This window comes from Cenococcum geophilum, assembly GCF_001692895.1.
Source record: "Cenococcum geophilum 1.58 unplaced genomic scaffold K441scaffold_94, whole genome shotgun sequence".
NCBI classification, from domain to species: Eukaryota; Fungi; Ascomycota; class Dothideomycetes; order Gloniales; family Gloniaceae; genus Cenococcum; species Cenococcum geophilum.
The window spans coordinates 376,463-396,000 of NW_027137652.1; the positions used below are offsets into that span (position 1 = coordinate 376,463).

General features: G+C 40.9%; 5 protein-coding genes across 5 annotated transcripts; 3 read left to right on the forward strand and 2 right to left on the reverse strand.

Moving 5' to 3' along the window:
- Positions 1 to 60: 60 nt before the first annotated feature.
- On the reverse strand, positions 61 to 1,050 carry K441DRAFT_671274 (uncharacterized protein). Its single transcript, XM_067650404.1, has 2 exons — positions 442 to 1,050; positions 61 to 335 (listed from the first exon to the last, which is right to left on the reverse strand). The coding sequence occupies exons 1-2, from the start codon at positions 573 to 575 to the stop codon at positions 74 to 76; spliced, it is 396 nt and encodes a 131-aa protein (XP_067496616.1). The 5' UTR covers positions 576 to 1,050; the 3' UTR covers positions 61 to 73.
- Positions 1,051 to 2,839: 1,789 nt separating this feature from the next.
- On the forward strand, positions 2,840 to 3,778 carry K441DRAFT_623584 (uncharacterized protein). Its single transcript, XM_067646046.1, has one exon. The coding sequence runs from the start codon at positions 2,852 to 2,854 to the stop codon at positions 3,713 to 3,715; it is 864 nt and encodes a 287-aa protein (XP_067496617.1). The 5' UTR covers positions 2,840 to 2,851; the 3' UTR covers positions 3,716 to 3,778.
- A 150-nt stretch (positions 3,779 to 3,928) lies between these two features.
- Positions 3,929 to 4,984, reverse strand: K441DRAFT_671276 (acyl-CoA N-acyltransferase). The gene is made up of 3 exons (XM_067650405.1): positions 4,924 to 4,984; positions 4,680 to 4,862; positions 3,929 to 4,604 (listed from the first exon to the last, which is right to left on the reverse strand). The coding sequence occupies exons 1-3, from the start codon at positions 4,924 to 4,926 to the stop codon at positions 4,329 to 4,331; spliced, it is 462 nt and encodes a 153-aa protein (XP_067496618.1). The 5' UTR covers positions 4,927 to 4,984; the 3' UTR covers positions 3,929 to 4,328.
- A 320-nt stretch (positions 4,985 to 5,304) lies between these two features.
- K441DRAFT_595751 (LACT-domain-containing protein) lies at positions 5,305 to 7,341 on the forward strand (the record flags this gene model as incomplete). The annotated part of the gene is made up of 3 exons (XM_067645011.1): positions 5,305 to 5,625; positions 5,706 to 7,110; positions 7,193 to 7,341. 3 exons carry the CDS (start codon positions 5,305 to 5,307, stop codon positions 7,339 to 7,341), a joined length of 1,875 nt encoding a protein of 624 aa, XP_067496619.1.
- Positions 7,342 to 8,207: 866 nt separating this feature from the next.
- Positions 8,208 to 10,196, forward strand: K441DRAFT_682864 (uncharacterized protein; the record flags this gene model as incomplete). Its single annotated transcript, XM_067651627.1, has 5 exons — positions 8,208 to 8,437; positions 8,485 to 9,137; positions 9,193 to 9,434; positions 9,489 to 10,022; positions 10,116 to 10,196. The coding sequence occupies 5 exons, from the start codon at positions 8,208 to 8,210 to the stop codon at positions 10,194 to 10,196; spliced, it is 1,740 nt and encodes a 579-aa protein (XP_067496620.1).
- Positions 10,197 to 19,538: the final 9,342 nt, after the last annotated feature.

Genomic DNA, 19,538 nt, shown 5'->3' on the forward strand with positions numbered 1-19,538 from the left:
CGACTACTTTTCTACATCATGGAGAATCCAGGTCCAAGCCCTCTCACCTAACCTCCTACAGCCGGCCATCCTGTTATGAAAATTTAAGATACAGCAAACTAACGGATCCGTCTCCTCCATATAGTGAAAGAAATCCCTGGCGTAATACATCGCCTGACGCGAACGCCGCCATCGCAGCAGAGAGACGATTGAGACGTACTTCACGCCCAATGCGTTGTTCACGCACCCGTTTTGCCGCACCGGGAGCTTTGACAATTCGAGGTTCTTGATTAAATCTATTTACCAGTAGTACGAAGTTATGAGTCCGAGGGTAGGTATTACAGTCGATTCTATTGGTTAGTCCAAACTATCCTTTTCGTTCTGTTCAAAATAACCCCCGACCTTTGGTTACAGTCGGTCGGTCGTTCTATTGATCGCGAGTGGCTAATCCCGAGGTATCAGCTTATGACGAGTCTGCACTCCTCTATGCTAATGTCTCGCAAGTCTTCCGTATCTAGGTCATTCCGTTCTACAAGGCGCCTGTGACCCTCGTTACAATACTGCAGCTCATGCATAGCAAGTCGGATGGGAAGCATTATGTTGAGAGCCAGAATGATCTATATCAAGTGGACCAGTTCGTCAAGTTTGTTTCACCGGTGCTGGCATGGATATAGCAGATGGTAGCAACACTATTTTGTTTGGCTGGCGCGGTGTTCCCATCCAGTTGTCAAGTCCCCCACTTTATCAATTTCCACCTGCTTTTATAAGTACTGACGCCTCTTTTTATCATACATATCGGCCCCTCAAAGCCCGCCCGAACGTTACACTACCGCGCGAATACGCCGTACATCACGATGAAACCTCAATTTCCGTAAAGATCCACCTACGCAGAGCCTCCCTACCATACAGCCTCTGTACTGTAGCCTTACTACGTAGAACTTCGTGTAGAGCTTCGTGTAGAGCTCCGGATAGAGCATCGTATAGAGCTCTAGGTAGAGCTTCGTGTAGAGCCTCGTGTAGAGCTCCGGGTAGAGCTTTGTCCACAGCCTCGTATCCCTTGCAACGGTGAAGTCCTACGAGAGTTGAACCGTGCGCGGACGCTAGAATCAAAAGTACGCGTATGGTCACGGAGCCTTCGTCCAATTAATTCTATTGGCTAGCTCTTATCGATAACAACCGTAGGACAAATTCCACCGTTACAAGGGATAGCGTAATTCTGTAAGGTTGATAAAATTTAGCTCTATTTTTATAAAACTCTTCAAATTCTACCAAGTTAGGCCTCTCACTTTAGAAAGTAGTGCCTGTATATATACATATATATTCAATCACTTGATAAAAAGAGGCGTCAATATTTATAAAATTGGGCGAAAATTGATAAAGTGGGGGACTTGATGACTGGAGGGGCAAACTATGGGCATGCAAGAGAGAAAAGGGTCATGGGCAATGGGTTTACTGGAAATAAGTGGGCTGCTAGATGCAGAGAGGAAAGGGATAGTGAGTGGCTGGTGTTTCAGGGCTGAATTCGGAAGTACGGGAGGTTTAGTAATACTCTAATCCTTACTATTGACTATTAGCGATGCACCTGTGCTTATATATTGGGGCAAACAATTCCAATATAAAAACGGCAAAGAGTGAGAATTAGTCTGTATGATGCTACCCCGCCTGAATAGTTTCATGTTCTTAGGAAAATTATACAGGCTCTTCACGATCTCGAGTTTTGAAGCACTTCAAACGGTCGTCCAAAACTTACATACGGCCAAGCCTGCAGCCAAGCCGTGGACATATTCGAACATCTTACCCTGGTAGTGAGGACAAAACGAGTGACTCCTCGCACGTATACCTTTGTCGATGACATTTTCAAAGTGGATGGAATTTTGGACAGTCCTCTAAATTCACGGAATTGCATGGCGTCAGATTCTGCCCACCCAGCTCAAGGCTGCCCAACAGGCTCTCCGGTCATACGCTCATATGAACTGCTTAAAGGGCATGCATCAATATCCTTCCGAATGTCTACTATAGGGTTGTCGGAAATCTCTTCCTAAAAAACCTTTTCTAAATCTTCGAACTCCTCTGGCATGTTTAGACTTGTTGACTTTGACAAGGGCTCCACGGCCTTGATGTCCTGCTACTACCTTAGAGCAAAATCTGGCTAGGAGGCTAGAGCTGGGATTGGATTTCATCATCCTTGCCGGAAGTAGACGGCTAAATGGGTTAGAAAGAAACAAAGCAAAATACAGTTTAGCATCCATGGCCGCTGCGGCCTAAATTGGAATAAATGGAGGCCGCCGCCCATTTCGGGCACCGGTTTTCGGAGTTGCTCAACTCTCAACAGCAAGCAAGCTGTGCCTGCATAACCGCCCATATCAAAGAAGGAAGCGAATGTGATTTGAGAGAGGCCAGAAAGTAATTATAGCAAATGTGGCGATGTTATATGAGAACACCTCACAACAGACCAGATCTGTGCCTGAATGCAAGGACGGATATCTGGGATACTTCGCCAATGAGACAAGGATGAGAGGATGGTGGCGCTCGATCTTAATCTTGGCATGCATGGAACCCCTGCATCGGGTGTTCCAGCGTGATGGCGGCGAATGCGGCGACGGCTTCGCTGACAGTACTCCTTCCTTTTACCCCGTGATCGTACGAACCATTCCCTTCTCTTCTCTGTCCAAATTTACCTTACAAATCAGGCAAGCTCCTCCTTATTTCCATCCTTGAGAGAGACTGTCGGCCTCTCCCTCCTTCTCCATATTATCTCAAATCGCTTCTTTCATTTCCCGAGCAGACGAGACATCTCACTGCTCCTCCACTCATTATTTATATAATATATTTTCAGCACTTCCCGCTGCCACTCTTTTCCAAAACTACAATCATGCTTTCGAAACTCTCGCTTGCCCTTCTAATCAGCGCCGCGTGCTGCACCCAACAGGATATCATTGCACGAGACGGATGTGGAACCAACTATGTATCCTGCAGCCCTTCTGGAGCAAAGTCTATGACCTCACCGAACGTGGGTCCGGATATGTCCTCGCTCTACGTAGACTTACTCAACTCGGTCGCTGGTATCCACTTCTCAAAGCGGGAACTCGGCACCATTGACGGGTCAATAATAGAAAAACGGGAATCACCTTCGATGTGCTGCACGCAAGGGACTTCATGCCTGAACCTCCAAGGTTTCAATGTGCCTATGTGCTACGACAAGTTTACCACGAATTATATACTCGCTGATGGGTCGTATGGGACAATTACAACCGGGGAATACAGCGGCGCAGACGGTTCGAAAGTCAATCTGCTCACTGGAAATTTCACAATATCAAATGGGCAAAATGGCAACATCTATTCAAACGATGAATCAGCCAAGCCCAATACAGCTACACTCTCCATTCCTCCCCAATGGACAGGCACCGGCGTTGGCAGCGCCATTCCAATTACCGAGCTCGCATCTGTAGGGACCACGTCTACTGTTATACCTGTCTCAACAATCGCAGCTTCGACTATCGAGACGGTGATTTCTGGGAAGACTACGCCGATTAGCACGATACTAGCCATGACAGTACCCGCCAGCACCATCACCCAACCGACGACATTAGCCCCTGTAACGACCGGGATCACAAGCCAGGGCGCAGCTACAGCTTCATCAACCAAAAAGGGCGCCGCCGTAGGGTTTTTGGAGTCGAGGTCGCCCGTTCGCATATCGCTCCTCAGCGCAATATTGTACGGGGTTTACGCGTTGTAAAACATACTGGGTAAACCTTGCCCAGGAACGTCTTGATTTATGTTCTTGTTTTGATCATCCATGGCTCATTAAAAATTTCGCTATATAATTCACTGTTGATATATAAGCATTTATATTTGGATACTGCATTAGGAAAGGCTTTTCTTTATTCTTCTATTGTGGAGGTATACCAAACGTTACCATGAGGAGTATGACAAGGTTGAATATTGGATCTCCCTGTTTCATTCTCGTGTATTATTTTGGCTTAGGCTATTATCTATCTTTGGCCTCTCAAGATACCCGCAGAAAGCTAGATTTCAAGTAACGCATCATGAGTTTCAAAGAGTATCCGAATTTTTTATTTTCTGCTAGTGAGGATAGGTGAACATTGATCGCCATGCTTTGCTCCGTAATCTCCTGAAACACTTTCATCCGAGTTCCTTCTCATCACTCAGAGGTATCGTGCCTATTTTGATCAACGGAAACATCAGAGGCGACCAGTACTCTTCTGATTTTCTTCCTACTAGTAGCAGCTTAATGCTACTCAGGGCTGGTCTCAGTTGTGAAGAGTCCGTTATGCGCATGACAGGCTTCCCAAAATCTCCAAGCCCTTGCCTGTACTCTCCTGGATCGATTATGGTACCTGCGGCCCCTCCAAGATCTGATGCCCCTCTCTCATTCCTGTCTCATCAAAGCCAGTCGCAGGATAACCGTACTGCGCCGGTAACTCTCCCGAGTCATCTAGCTGTTGCGGCCGCTTTGTCCCTGTTCCGAGCTTCAAGTATAGGACGAGGCGGAACGCCGTATTACCATTCAAATAATAGCGGTGCAAACGCTTGCTACGCAGAAAACCGAGGCGCTCGTATAGTTTAAGAGAGGCCGTGTTAGTGACTTCTGTTTCTAGGACAATCTGTTCGAGTATTAGTACTCGCATAGGATATTTGTTCATAGGTGAGGGGAGCCAGCAGTGTGAGGAGGGGTCTACTTCGTCAGCATCTCGTTCAGCCATGGCGTCTATAGCCATACAGACGAGCTGTGTAGCAATTCCCTTCCCCCGATGCGTTTCTTGCACGGCCAGCATAGCAATGTAACCACGGAAGGTCCCGCTGCGGTGGTATTCGAGTTTGCAGACTACAACGCCGATGAGGTTACTGGAGGGGTCGAGAGCCTACATCTCATGTCAGGACATAGAGTTGCTTGCGAAAGAAGACTCTGTGAGGTAGAAGTACCATATAGCACAAATGGCCCCACTGATAGAGGAAATAGCGGTAAACATAGATGCTGTATGGCTCCGACAGGTCCTTCGAGATCAACTGGCGGATGGCGGGGAGGTAGGCAGACTCTTTCGAGCCATGGTACTGCACGTAGCGCAGGTCGGAGGTGGAGGATTGAGCATCGTTGTTGCTCATAGCAAGTCTGATTCGCAACTGTTATGGAGGTCTGTTGAGGTTGGCTTGCAGCGGACCAGCAGGCAAGAGGGGTCATCTGGGACGCGGATATTTTAGAGCTGCTGCACTGTTGCCAAGCAATAACGCCGATCCTTTCACATGAATAATAGGTTGGAGTTTAAAACGACAAGTTTCTCTACAGCTTCGCGATCCCTCATTTCCATGTCCTTCCTTCGCCGTCGCCGTCGCCTCGCCGGCGACTCATCCAGCGATGAGTCGAGAGAACCAAGCCCCGATCAAGAGAAGAAAGACGATTTACGTGTCGTAACTGCCAAAGAGCTACATACTTTAAAGAAGTCGAGAGGTACAAAACGGCGAAATCTATGGATATTTGGCCTCGGCGGGATTTTCGGCATTGCCGTTGCGGCCTTCTTCGCGGGTAGCAACGACTTGATCGATTTATCTTCCCTAGCGGACGTGAACATGGAATCTATACTGGATGCACTACCCGCCGGACTGGTGCGGGACGCGCAGGAATTGCAGGTCGGTGATATTTCACCTTGTAAAACTGCTACTGGGTGAGCGTAGAGCTACGGAAGTGCTTATGCTTGCGCTGCTTCTAGAAACATGAAAGAGACGCTGTTAATTACGATTCCTTTGCGGTTGGTCTCCACGCGCGGAGTCAGGGTATTACAGCCACCCATCCAGTCATTATGATACCTGGAGTAATATCCACAGGATTAGAGAGTTGGGGGACAGAAGAGCCTACACGTCAGTATTTCAGGAAACGGTTATGGGGAAGTTGGACGATGATGCGGGCATTAGTATTGGATAAAGCGGGCTGGAAGAAGCACATAATGCTGGACAAGACAACAGGACTCGATCCGCCGGGCATTAAACTACGTGCTGCGCAAGGCTTCGATGCGACAGACTTTTTTATTACGGGCTACTGGATATGGAACAAAATCCTTGAGAATCTTGCAACCATTGGCTATGACCCTACAAATGCGTTCACAGCTGCCTATGATTGGCGCCTCTCTTACAAGAACTACGAGACCCGCGACCAGTATTTCACCCGGCTGAAATCACACATCGAGGTTGCAGTCCAAGTATCCAATAAAAAGACCGTGCTACTATCCCATTCTATGGGCTCACAAGTTCTCTACTACTTCTTTCATTGGGTTGAAGCCGACGGCTACGGAAATGGTGGACCTGCTTGGGTTGATGCATACATCGACTCCTGGATCAATATTAGTGGCTGCATGCTAGGCGCGCTCAAAGGAATGCCAGCCGTCCTCTCTGGTGAAATGAAAGACACTGCCCAGCTCAACGCATTCGCTGTCTACGGCCTGGAGAAATTCCTTTCCCGACATGAGCGCGCTGAGATATTCAGAGCAATGCCCGGCATTTCGAGTATGCTACCTATTGGCGGCGAGGCCGTCTGGGGCAACTCGACATGGGCACCTGATGACAGACCCGAGCAAAACACCAGCTTTGGCAACTTCATCCGCTTCCGTGACCATAATTCTACGCACACTGCAAAGAACCTGACAGTCTCCGAAGCACTGCCGTATATATTCGCGCACACCGAAAGCTGGTACAAGGATATGGTCATCGGCAGCTACTCACACGGCGTTGCGCACACTCGCAAAGAAGTCGAGGACAACCAACTCATCCCTGCGAAATGGATCAACCCACTCGAAACTCGCCTACCGCTGGCCCCCAATCTCAAAATCTACTGTTTCTATGGTGTTGGAAAGGACACAGAGCGTGCATACTACTACAAGGAGGATACTGACCCACTGACCCAAACTAACGTTACCATAGACACTGGGTTCACAAACGGTGTTGTGGATCACGGCGTTATTATGGGCGAGGGCGATGGCACGGTGAACTTACTTAGTTCGGGGTACATGTGTTCTAGAGGCTGGAAGATCAAGAGGTATAACCCTGCCAAGGTGCAGGTCAAGGTTTATGAGATGCCACATGAGCCAGATAGATTTTCGCCGCGAGGAGGCCCGAATACTGGTAAGCGTTATATTCATTTTCATGCAGATCTTTATCGATGATTCTCTTTCAACGTGAATATGATATACTCACCCTTATTTAGGCGATCATGTCGACATTCTCGGGCGCTCCTCCCTCAACGATCTTATTCTGCGAGTCGCTGGCGGACGAGGCGAGCTGATTGAAGAAACGATCCACTCAAACATCCTTAAGTACGCTGAGAACGTCAGGATATACGATAATGAAGCGTAATATTATAATCGTATGAATGCTGATGCTGAGTGGGATCCAGCTTAGGCTTAGAGTGGAATTGTATAAATCCTATGTTTTTGATACCAATAGACTAATTCAATTCTAAAGATATATTTCATGATTCAAAAAGGTCCATGTGGTAGGGTACATGACTATGATCGACTTGACAGACCGCCGATTCTAGCAAGGGCTAAAAAACAGTATGGGTTCCCTAGGGCACTGAATGTTTATTCAGACCGCTAATTCGGATGTCTCTTAGCACCTGAAATAAATACAGTATACATGAAAATATACGTTACACATGTAGATAACGCTGCACTGAATACGGCCCAGGGAGCGGGAAAATGAATAGAGGAAAGCAGAGAGATTCAGGCTGTCAGAAACCAAATCCGCAAATACACCTTTTCATCAAACACATATGGTTTACCCAGAATAAAAGAAATACAAAGTCAACAGCCTATAAGGCATTACAACCCCAAAATCTAGTCACCCGCAAGGATTCCATAGAATCAACTTTTTGACAAAAAAGGTTAGCAATCCGCTTGCGGATATACGTAAGTCCGCTAATTGATTCTACGGTCTGAGCTTTCGCCGACCCCCCCCGTTCAACTTTTCCATGACCCCTGCGAGCTGCACCCCGTCAGAAAGTTAAACTCGAAGTTCTGACCACGCCGAGGTTTTCCGTGGCCACGCCGAGCCCAATCGTCATTCCGAAGTGTCTTTCAAGTGCGCTAACATCCAACGAGCTCTTCCGGATTGGTCACAATACCTCCGCCGGAATAACGTTGCCTAATTGGGAGAACTCGACCAGTCTCGTGCGAGGAATCGGATGTCATTCGTTCAAACAGACTACAACACAGACAAACATGGCGGTGTTGAATTCAATGCCAAGACAGATACTTCGCGAGATTACGACCCTACTACGCCCACGTCTCGTCAACCTTCGGAACTGTAGTCTTTCTCGTCGTGCACTTTGGCATGTCGCTGCTCCATCACTTTATAACCGTGTCGACCTAAGCATTGCAGACAGGGGGGATGAAGATGACAACGAGAAAAGCGTACAGCGACAGCTTCAGCTGCTTCGATCCATCTCTGAGTGTGTGCATTTCTATCGCTTCATTTCCAAGCTGATAACCATTCCAGCAATCCAAAACTGGGGTCTCTCGTACGAAGTTTCAAGAATGATGATTCATGGGAATTTTATGATGCGACTATGGACACCGACAACGCCGTGCTCGTTAAAGCAGCTCAAAATATGATATCTCTCACTCAAGCATCCCTCACGCCCAACCAACTTGCTGTTCAGATCGTTGCCGATCTGCAGTCATACACTCAACTTGCCGACTTAACCATCCATGGAATTCATCCAGAGCAGCACATCTGGGCCATGAGTCCCACTTCCCTCACCTCCCTTAAATGGGAAATGCCAACCAGCTATTTTCGAACGTTCGGCAGTGCGTGGCCTGCTGCCGATTATATCGTTAATGTTGTTGAAAATACATGCCCAGCTCTGACTTCGCTGGATGTCGGGTTTTCTAATAGAGAAGGCCAATCTGAGTTACCAGCAGTGGCGCCAGAGAGAGCTCGGCAATATCGATTAGTGCCTAACGAAAGGCCAACGACACTACCGCATCTACGACACTTTGGATTTCGATGTTGGTACGGCTCAAGCGAACAAGGGACCATCGAGATAAACTTTCTCGACTTCATTGAAAGACAGACAATCATTGAAATCCGTCGCTATTCCCTTGAGTTATGGGCCTTGGTCGAGAGGAAATTTGGAATTTGTCCTGAAAGTCTGTGAAATGCTTCCAGATTTGAAAGAGCTACGTTTAATCTCGACTATGGAAGGTGGACAAGGCGAAGGAATGACACCTTATGACTTTTTCTATGCACTTACGACCAAACTCTCGAGTCCCAAGTTCTCAATTGAACGTTTCTCTGTCGAGAGCATTAAATGCCCATTTTCAGCCGATATTGGCAAACTGTTTCAGTCTTGGGAAAGTCTCAAATTTCTTCGAATGGGAGATGGGGATAATAATAATGGTCCCTATGACAATGATGGAAGACTTGACTTTGGCTCATACAGATCGGTAAGCACGAGCTTCTTAAGAGATGAATTGTTTTTGATCTGACTTGAACCATAGCACTTACTCCAATTTATCGTAGCACTTCCTCAGTCTCTAGAGGAACTCTACCTGGAGATAAACGGGGAAGGTCTAACGTTAGACTGCGATGAGCATTTTGATCCTGTCTGTGAGCTTGGCGCTCAAATATTCTCGAAACTACGCCGACTTCATACCTGCGACATTCATGGCTGGTTTTCCGATATTGATGGAGGTCTCGGCAGCATTCCAGAGAAAGCAGTCCATTACAGACGTCTGGGCTACGAAAAAAGTGCTAAAGGTGACGACGGCCCTCCGTCACCCGACGCTCGGAATGCAAATAAGGTTAAATATGTGTGGACTTCAAGAATGGACGGTATATATCAAGAGGAAGATGTTGAGGTCATAAAGGAATGGGAGATACTTGAATTGAAAGATGGCGAAGGGGTGTTTAAAGGGAAGGATGCTGATGAGGTTTGGTTAGATGGATTTACGTCTGAGCAAGCACGTGGAGGCACTGAGAGAGGGCGTCTAGCGAATTGTCCTGACTATTCTTGGCCTACATTTAAGGACAAGGTACGATCATATCCTATGTATAGAAAGATATGGGTATGACAGAAGCTGCTACAGATATGCTCCAGTCCAATTTAACCTTAAATTTATTGCCAGCACAGTGGCAAAATCCCTGAAGAAAATTACCGTCCGACCAAAGTACCCTATCCAAGGTCTCAGAGCCACACATGCGAATAGATCCCAACAAATATTTTGGTCTGGGCTGAATGCACTTTTGTGGAACGAAGATACATATTTCACAGTGTCTTCCTCATCGCCCTCATCATCCTCATCGCTCTTATCACCCTCATCGACTTTGTACGGGCCTTCGCCTTCTGTGTAACCTCATCGTTAACCCTGTACCACTGGCCATATATTTCAATTCTGGCTTGTGCAGAAGCCTGACCCAGTAGAGGCTCCATTTAAATTAGACTTAATTTCGCAATACGTGAAAGCCTCTGCCAGAGCTTTATCCGGCATTATTTATTAATTACCAAAGCTTTGACGCGTTTTTAAAGGCAATAGGAGTTATATTTATAAATTGATTATTATTAGATTATTAACTAGGTGTGGCGCGGAATATATATAAAAGGCCGTTAAGGAAGAATTTGGAGCTTAATCGCTCAAGAAGATATATACAATGTGGTCCGTGTACCGTCACATGTATTATTTACAAAGCTATTTCTTCCTCTATATAACAATTAACTTATTAAAATAAAGGCCTTTATTAAATTGGCGAAGGTAAAAATAAGGTAATAAGGCAATGCAAGGAGGCAATACATTAACGCATAACATTAAGCTTAACTCCTAAAATAGTATCCGGAAATAAGGTGGTAGATCTTAACAATTTAGTGGCTTCGGCTTCCCTATGTGGCGTGCACTCTTACCTAAATTATTACCACTAAAGGCCTATCCCTTCGTCTGGCAGCCAAAACCTCACGCTAGCAAGGGGGGGTTCTAGGGGTCAAGTGGCATCGCTTCAATGCATATTACATAATATATTACTAGCAATTAGTATTATTAGAATAAAAGCGCTCTTAATAATGCCCCTCCTTATAGAGGGACATATTACAGAATATACACCCTCCTCTTAACCGTTTTACCTTACCCTTTACCTCCTTCCCTAGGACCTTTTTACACCTTAATTCGTATAAACACCACGCGCAATTACCTTGTTTAGGACGGCTTTCCCAATAGTGTAAATGCTATAATTTAGGCGCAAATACTCGTTTTACACTAAGTCTAATCCGTAAGCCCTGTAGCTTTGCCTTACTAGAATAGTCTAAAAGCTTATAATAAAGCTCTATCCTAAACTATAGGTGCGTAAGGAGCTTTCCTTTTATAGTTAATTAATATAATCTATATACATTTATATAGACTATATTAATTAACTAGTAAAAGAGGGGCCACTAATTCCTTTATATAATTTAGTAAGTCTTATGTAACTCCCTAAACTAATTTTATAACGGAACCTTATAGTAAGTACTACAATGGGCTCGTTATTAGGCTAGGTATATAGGTGATATAAATTAAAGTTAATAACGTAATAATAACTGGTGGAGTAGTTGCCTAATAGATTAACTCTAATTATATTCTAAGAATTACTATAAGGAAGGAACTATCTAGGTAGGGACTAAGGGTCCTTAAATATACAACCGTACTTCTATAAAATCCTTCTTATATATAATATACGTATACTCTATTTACTCTATTATAGATTCTATAGATTCTATAGATTATATAAATTATATTATATAACCTTAGTTACTATTCCTTATTATATAGCTCTATCGGCTCTATTTTAGACTATACCTAAATTAATTAACTAGCTTCTTCTAACCCCTCTTTAAGTAGTTATAATATTATACGTAAAGCGTCCATAACACTATCTCCCTCCTTTTTATCTTTATCCTTAAAGATTCTTATTATCTCTAAGTTATTTACTAGAGGTATAATATCCATCTAATTAATTTAGTTAATATTATTACTTATTATACCTAAAGCAATTTTTTCTTCCTTAACTGCTTATTATCTTCGCACTATTGCTATAATATTATCTTTTAGTAAAATTATACTCTCTTTATATTCTCGCCATTTAAAAGAGGGGTTAGTTTATATTGCGTTAGTAAACCTATCTTTATAATAACCGTCCTTTTATTTAAAGTATACTAAAGCGAATATTTATTTATCCTATAATATTTACTTTATCTTTAATACTAAATATATGCGACTTATTACTCTTAATAGTTATCTAGTTCCCTAGTTAATTTATTTTAGGGTCTTATATTTAATGTACTGCTATATAGCTAAATAATAAGCTATCTATTGCTTTAGCAGAGTTATATTATTTTTATTATACTAAATAGAAGGCCGCTAATACTTAGTAACGGGCCCTTAAGTCTTATCTTATAGCGTCCGCTTAGTTAATCTATCTTAAAAAGGTTTATAAAAAGGTCTATTTTAAAGAATAGAAACTTATAAAATAGGGTTTATAGGAACTTAGTAATAAAAAAACGGATTCTCTTCTATTTAAGAAGGAAATATATCTAAATAGTTTAGCAACTACTCTTCTTAGGTCCCCCTTAGGTAACTTATTTTTTAGCAATTCTTTTTTATTAATACTACCTAACCTAATCTCTTTTAATATTCCTATACCTTTTCTATAGCATTTTTTAGACTTTTTAGTAGCTCCTAGGTAGTCTTATTATAGCCTATCTACTTTACCTTATACTATATTTTATTATTAATATCCTTATAACTAATAGCCTTTAAAACTTACTATTTATCTTCTTTCTATCCTTTATATATATCTGCTTTATAAACTAGTAGCTTAATATTTTTATATACTAGCTTTAGTATCGCGATATATTATATAGGGTAGATCTTTATTTTAGCTAGTAGGTTTAACTTATATATAACTAGTAAAATTCTTTACTTAATTTTAAAAGGTCCTAGTCTAATATAGTTTAACTTCTTACTTAGTCGTTAACTCTTAAAATTTTTATATAGTAGCTATACTTTATTTTCCTCCTTAAGATCTAGTCCCTTAGATCTCTTAGTATTATAGTACTTTTTTATTCTTTTTTATACCTTTTTTACTAATTCTATAAGGTCTATATAAAGATTTATTAACGTCTTTATTCTTTCTTTTATAACGGAACCTTATAGCAAGTACTACGGTAGGCTCGTTAATGGGCTAGGTATATAGGTAATTGTTAGTATAACTCTCTTTATTAACGTGCACGAATATCACTTATAGTGGTACGTATGCGGTGTTAAAGTTGGTAGTTAATTGTTGTTTAGAAAAAAGGGGTTGCTCTAAGGTCAGACAGTTAGTCTTGCTTTATAGTCCCGTGACTACGTCACATAATTAATGTTCCGACACTAGAGCAACTCTAAAAAGAAGGCTAATCTATACTCTAAAGTTAAGTCTTCTAGACTACTCGTAACGTATACGCAATAGCGACTTTCTACTAAATTCTGCTATATTACCAAATTCTGCCAAATTCTGCCATATTACCGAATTCTGCCAAATTCTGCCATAATACCGAATTCTGCTAAATTCTGCCATGTTACCGAATTCTGCCAAATTCTACCGAACCTAACTTTATCCCCGGGATGGAAAATCGCTATTGGCTTACTTAGTACTAGCGCCGACACTAAACCAAAGTTAAATCCGTTCGCTTAACCCACCCTACGGCCCGTAATTTAACTTGATTCGTGTTAATAAGCTATAATAGTGCCGTATAGGGCTTACCCTTTATTATAGCGTCCGCAGGGTTAGTATCTCTATTAATCTACTTAACTTTAGTAATCTATTTTTGTTTATAAGCTTGGCGAAGGCACATTATATTAATTATTAAGCGTTTCTCTTATATAGTTTCTAGTCGGATAAGACAGTTGTATAAGACTTTAAATTAGTATAGAGAACGAGTAGTAAGTTAACCTATAAGACCTTGTCTAGTATGGATTTAATTATAGCGCCTATATTAAAACCATACGCTATGCCGTATAACTCTAAGGCTAATACACTCCTAGTAACTCTTTTGCACTTAATTAAGGACTAATAAACGATATTTGCCTTATTTAAGGCGTCTACTAGTATAAGTATATAGCTAATTTACGAAGATAAGTCCTTATTATTGGCGAAGGAAGTGTTTATAAATACTAGGAGTTATAAGGTATTAATATCTAGCTTAATAAACTTTAGGCCTCTATTTACGTTCTTAATCTACCAGCTTAATCGCTTATTAAAACTCTTTATATTATCTTTAACTGGGTTAATTACCTAGGTAGTAAAGGATAGGTTAAATAAGGCCTCTAGCTAACAGACTAAGGCAATATAGGCTCCTCTGGCGCGTTAAGCGATATACTAGTCCTTTAGCGTAAGCAGACCACGCGTAATTCCTCTAGAGCTAGTGCTATCTACTAGCGTAGTATTAACCACACTAAGGTTCTTATACTAGCGCTTTTACGTCAGCGTAATACTCCTATCTTATATTAATTAAATAAGTCCTCTATTAAACTTAATTAGTATATTAGTAGTTAATTACTCTTACTCCTTAGCTATAAATTTAGCCTTATATAGTTTACTTTGTTTAGCCTCTATAAAGGTATTATCTGCAAGAAATAGTGTATTATTAGTCTATAGGCCAATAATTCTAAAAGGCTTATTACTATAGAGCAAGCAAGGGTTATACGTGGACTGGTCCATTCGTAGCTAATTAACGTAGTATAAATAGTAGGTCTTAAACTAGTAGTTTCTAGCTTTAGATACTTTGTAAAGTAGCTTTATAACCTTTAGAACGGAGTCCGTATTAATTCCCAATTATTTATTTAGCTTGTGTGGTAGTTATATATAGAACTCGTGGTTTAGGTTTATAGTGGACTAAACGTAGGCTTATAAGATGTCTCGGAGGTAGAGTTATGTCTATAGTAGTATAGCAGCAATATAGAGAATCAGCCGCTAGCTAACCCGTTAAATTGTTAATAACTAAGTAAGAACTAGCTCTTTCTCCAAATTATTATAGGCCTATATAATAAGTCGTAATTTCTTAAAGGCTCTATCGGTTCCCTTATTTTTAATCTTGTTGATAAACCGTAAGTTAAAGAGTCTAACCCCCTTTGGCATATCGTGTAGCTTAATAATTTTAAAGACGCCTTTCTTAAGTAGGCCTATGACCTCCTTTTGTTATAAAGCACTAAATTAGGTATTATCATCGTTCTATAAGTAGATAGCGATATTAGCAATATCTACAATATCACCCGTAAAAGCACCTATATCTATTATAGCGTCTATAGTAGCCGTGTCTGCGACGGCCGTAAGTAATAGGTATTTATAGGGGCAACCTCTGCCTCGCTTTGGTAGTAGCTGTAGTTCGGCTTTAGGTAACGATTAAGGTTTAGCTAATAAAGGTACTAGTTTAGCTAATTTAATAGGCTCTTATAGTTCGACTAGGTCTTATAGGTCCAGTAGGTAAGGTTTTATAACTATAAAGCGGAAGGTCGTAGGCCCATTCGGTAGCTTTACGGTGTAGGTCTTACCGTTAATAGTAAGTAGCGTATATAGCCTATCCCAATAACCACTCTGGCTAGTATTACCTTCTCTCTAGACTAAGACAGGCGAACTAGGTGGGAGGCCGTGAATGGCGTTAGTTCGTAGTCCGTTTTGTATATTAAGAGTATTAGTAATCTATTGTTCAGCTTATAGCTTCTAGATTTCCACTATTACTTTCTTAATAGCCGCAGCTCGCTATATAACTAAAGGTAATAGCGCATCCGATTTAACTATTTGGGGGTAGGCTCCGAAGACTAGGAGTATAGGGATTAAGCCTTTTAGGTCAGCCGTGTTATTAATAGCTTTAAAGGCCATTTATAGGGCCATCTCCTTACTAATTTCAGGGATTTTAGTCGTAATAATTTAGTAGGCTCGTTGTAGCGGACCGTGGTAGCGCTCTACCATTCTAATGGAATTGTGTAATTTAACTGAAACCGACTTTATAGTTACTCCTATAGTGGCAGCGTAGTGCTTAAACTCCTTACTAACAAAGTTCTTCCCGGCGTTTATAGTAATTAGGTTTAATGGTCCTAAATAGCTATTAATTTAGCACATCTGTAGAATATCCTAAGTGTGCTTAGCGCTGATATCTTATAACTATCTGCCAGCTTAAAATCGAGTTGCTTTATTAACTACGTATAGTAGGGGGGAGCCGCTAATATACATAATGTCGACGATGATATTATAATTAAAATTAACGTTGTCTTATAGGGTGAAGCGAAATCTACCTGGAGATCTACTATACTTCTAGTAATAGTGGCAGAGTCTAGTTAGCTCTTTAATAGCGGATCTAGTAGTGTTATAGCCGTAGCTAGCCTTATTAAGAAGCTTTTATAGTCTATTAACTAACGGGTGACCAAATTAACGGTATAGACGTTGTAGTTCTACGTTAGTTAAGTAGCAAGGGTTTGTATTAAAAGACTTAACTAAATAGGACTGTAAGGAGAAGCTCTATAAGAGAAATAGGTAACCAAATTGTCTAACTACTGGCACCCTTTTAGTGCGAGTGATAATAACGTCCTTTAGGTTATCGTATTTAATATAAAGTCTATCTATATCTGCTAAGCAAAGTAGGAAAGGGGTATCTACTTTAATGATATAGAATTATACCTTGCCTATAGGGCTGTTAACGTCTATAGTTCTAATAGACGTAGATGCTCCGATTCCGAATTAGATAGTTACTTAACCCTTAGTTAACGTGTTAAGACTTACGGACTTATCTACGGCCTATAAAGCTTAGAATTGGCTATAGCCAGCCGTAGACTTATGCGAAGCACCCATATTAATTATAATTCCCATAAAGACCGTTAAGGTGTATTATAACGCTGTGGTTATAGCCATACTATAGGCAAATAGGTTAGTCTCTATATAAGGTTCTATAGTAGACTCTATAGTAAGTTCTAAAGCCATAAGCAAGTGTATATAAGCCTTATTGGCTAGCTCTACGCTTATAGAGGTTACTTCCTCCGTAGTAAGTGTTCCAAAGGTGGTAATATAGGCAGAACTATTATTAGGTTCTCCGGCATCGTTCCCAAAGTTATTAGCGTCTTTAGCGTCTTATATATAGGCTTTAAAGTCTAAATTATTATCTTTATCTTTTTCGCAAGCAGCGACATATTGCTTAAAGTAGTTATTAAAGTTACCCTTATTACGGCCCTTGATATTAGTAAAGCGTTTCTTATAATTGTCTCTAGACCAATTACGCTCCTCCTTTATATATTTCTATGAATGGCAGTCCTCCTTCTTACAGATATAGCACTTGGCCTTTAGTCTACCGTTAGTTCTATAGGGGCGATTACTACTGTAGCGGTTGGTGTTTCGGTCTTAATTCTAGTTATTTCGGTAGTAGCATCAATCTATAAAAAAAAGCTTAGTAAGACGATCTTATTAAGGCCTATGGGGGGTATTCTTTTTCCCACGTAATAATAGAGGATTATAGTTTACTAATTAACTAAGAGAGGTCTTTTAAAGGGTTAGAGACAGTAATACGGCATACTGGTACTCCCTGGTAAGCAGTAACTAGCTTATTTATAAGAATGCGGTTTATATAGAAGTCTAGGTATAGTCTATAACGTTATTTTAGTAGCTTGTTTATAAGCAGTTAGAAGTTCTAATAGATTAACTTATTAGGGTTCTCGTCTATAACTCCTTAAAGGGTTATACTATTCCACTCTATAAGGTTCTTACAGTAGTATTCTGGCCCTTTAAAGAACTATTATATGTGGTTATAGGCTTCCGTAAAAGGTCTTGACTTAAGGTTACTATTATAGTAGTAGTCCTAAGTAAGCCCTTTTAGCATACTAGGGAATGCTACTATATAGCCTTCTAGTGGCAAGCTAGATCTCTTATAGATGTTGTAGAAGATGGTTAACTTAAAGTTAAAGCTGTTACTAACTCTATCGTACTTTTAGTTGTCTATATAGATCTTTATAATTATAGCCACCTTCTTGCTATATCTAGGCCCTTGCCTAGGTCCTTACTCTACACTAGGCACGACTAGTTTAGATAGTGTATATATAGGTAGCTGTTGCGGCTGCTATAGTTACTGCGACTATAGCAATTAGTTAATAAGAGTGTGGATTTAGTTATAATTGGAGGATTAAGGACTAGGAGGGGTAGTAAGGGTAGTAGGGGTAGCGATTGAAGTAGCTGGCGGTATAGTAATCGGAGTAGCTAGTAGTACAGCGATTAGAGTAGTTAGCGGTATAGTAGTTAGAATAGCTAGTAAAAGAGCTAGTAATGCTTATATAGCTAGTAAGGGACTATAAAAAGGTGTTAACGCCAGTAGAGCTATAGTAAGCTTATCTAAGGTTAAATTAAGTCGGTCTTATAAAGCCACAGTAATTATTAGCTTAATATCATTAAGGGCTAAACCAATCTCTTTATCCGTCTATTTGTAAAACTCTTCTTCTTAAAAGAGGTTAAATAGTGCTTTTAAGATTAAATATCTGTTATTATACTTTCCGATATACACTCCTCTCTTAAGTAGATAGATGCGTAACTTTACTCTTATATCGGTTTGTATCCCTTAACCCGTTAGGGTCCTTAGAGAATTCGCTACTGGATTTGACTGGGCACCTGCATTAAACCGGATTCTCCGATTGGCTGGTCCCTTATCGATAACCGTAGGACCCAAATCAACGGGTTAAGGGATACGTTTAAAATCCTCAGTAGTAAAGCCTTTAAATTCCTCCTTAAATACTATCTATAGTATATAGTCTATAAAGTTCTCCTATATATGTACATAGACCTTTATTACTACGTAGTCTCCTAGCTTATCTTTAGAAGCTATAGTAGCAGTAATTCTATTACCATGCTTTAATATCTTTTCTTATCACTCTATCGTAGTGTAAAGTAGTATGCGTTTAGGTAGAGGTTATAAAGGTTTAAGGTTTAAGATTTAAGGTTTGAGGTTAAGGTTAAGGTTAAGGGTTAAGGTTAAGGTTAAGATTAAGGTTAAGGTTAAGGGTAGTATATATATTCTCTATAGCCGTTGGGCCTATAAAGTATTCTTAGCAAGATTACTATTCTCTTAGTGATCTGTTATATTAGCTATAAAGCTAGTATAAATTCTCTTAAGCTTAAGGGAGGTCGTAATCTTCTTTAAATAAAGATATAATTCTTTAGGCGATCTAACGCGTTAGTAGTTAAGTTAATACGTGGTCTTGAGCTTTAAGGGTAATATAGCTTTCTCCTTCGATAAAACAGATAAGAACTAGGCGATCGTGAACTATTTTTAGTACTACTTCTTAAGCGCTAGCTATTACATATTTCCTAATCTGTACGTCTACTAATCAGCATTAGTATAACTCTCTTTATCAACGTGCATAAATATTACTTGTAGTGGTACGTATACGGTATTGAAGTTGGTAGTTAATTGTTGTCTAGAAGAAAGGGGTTGCTCTAAGGTCAGACAGTTAGTCTCGCTTTGTAGTCCCGTAACTACGTCACGTAATTAATGTTCCAACAGTAATGCAAATTAA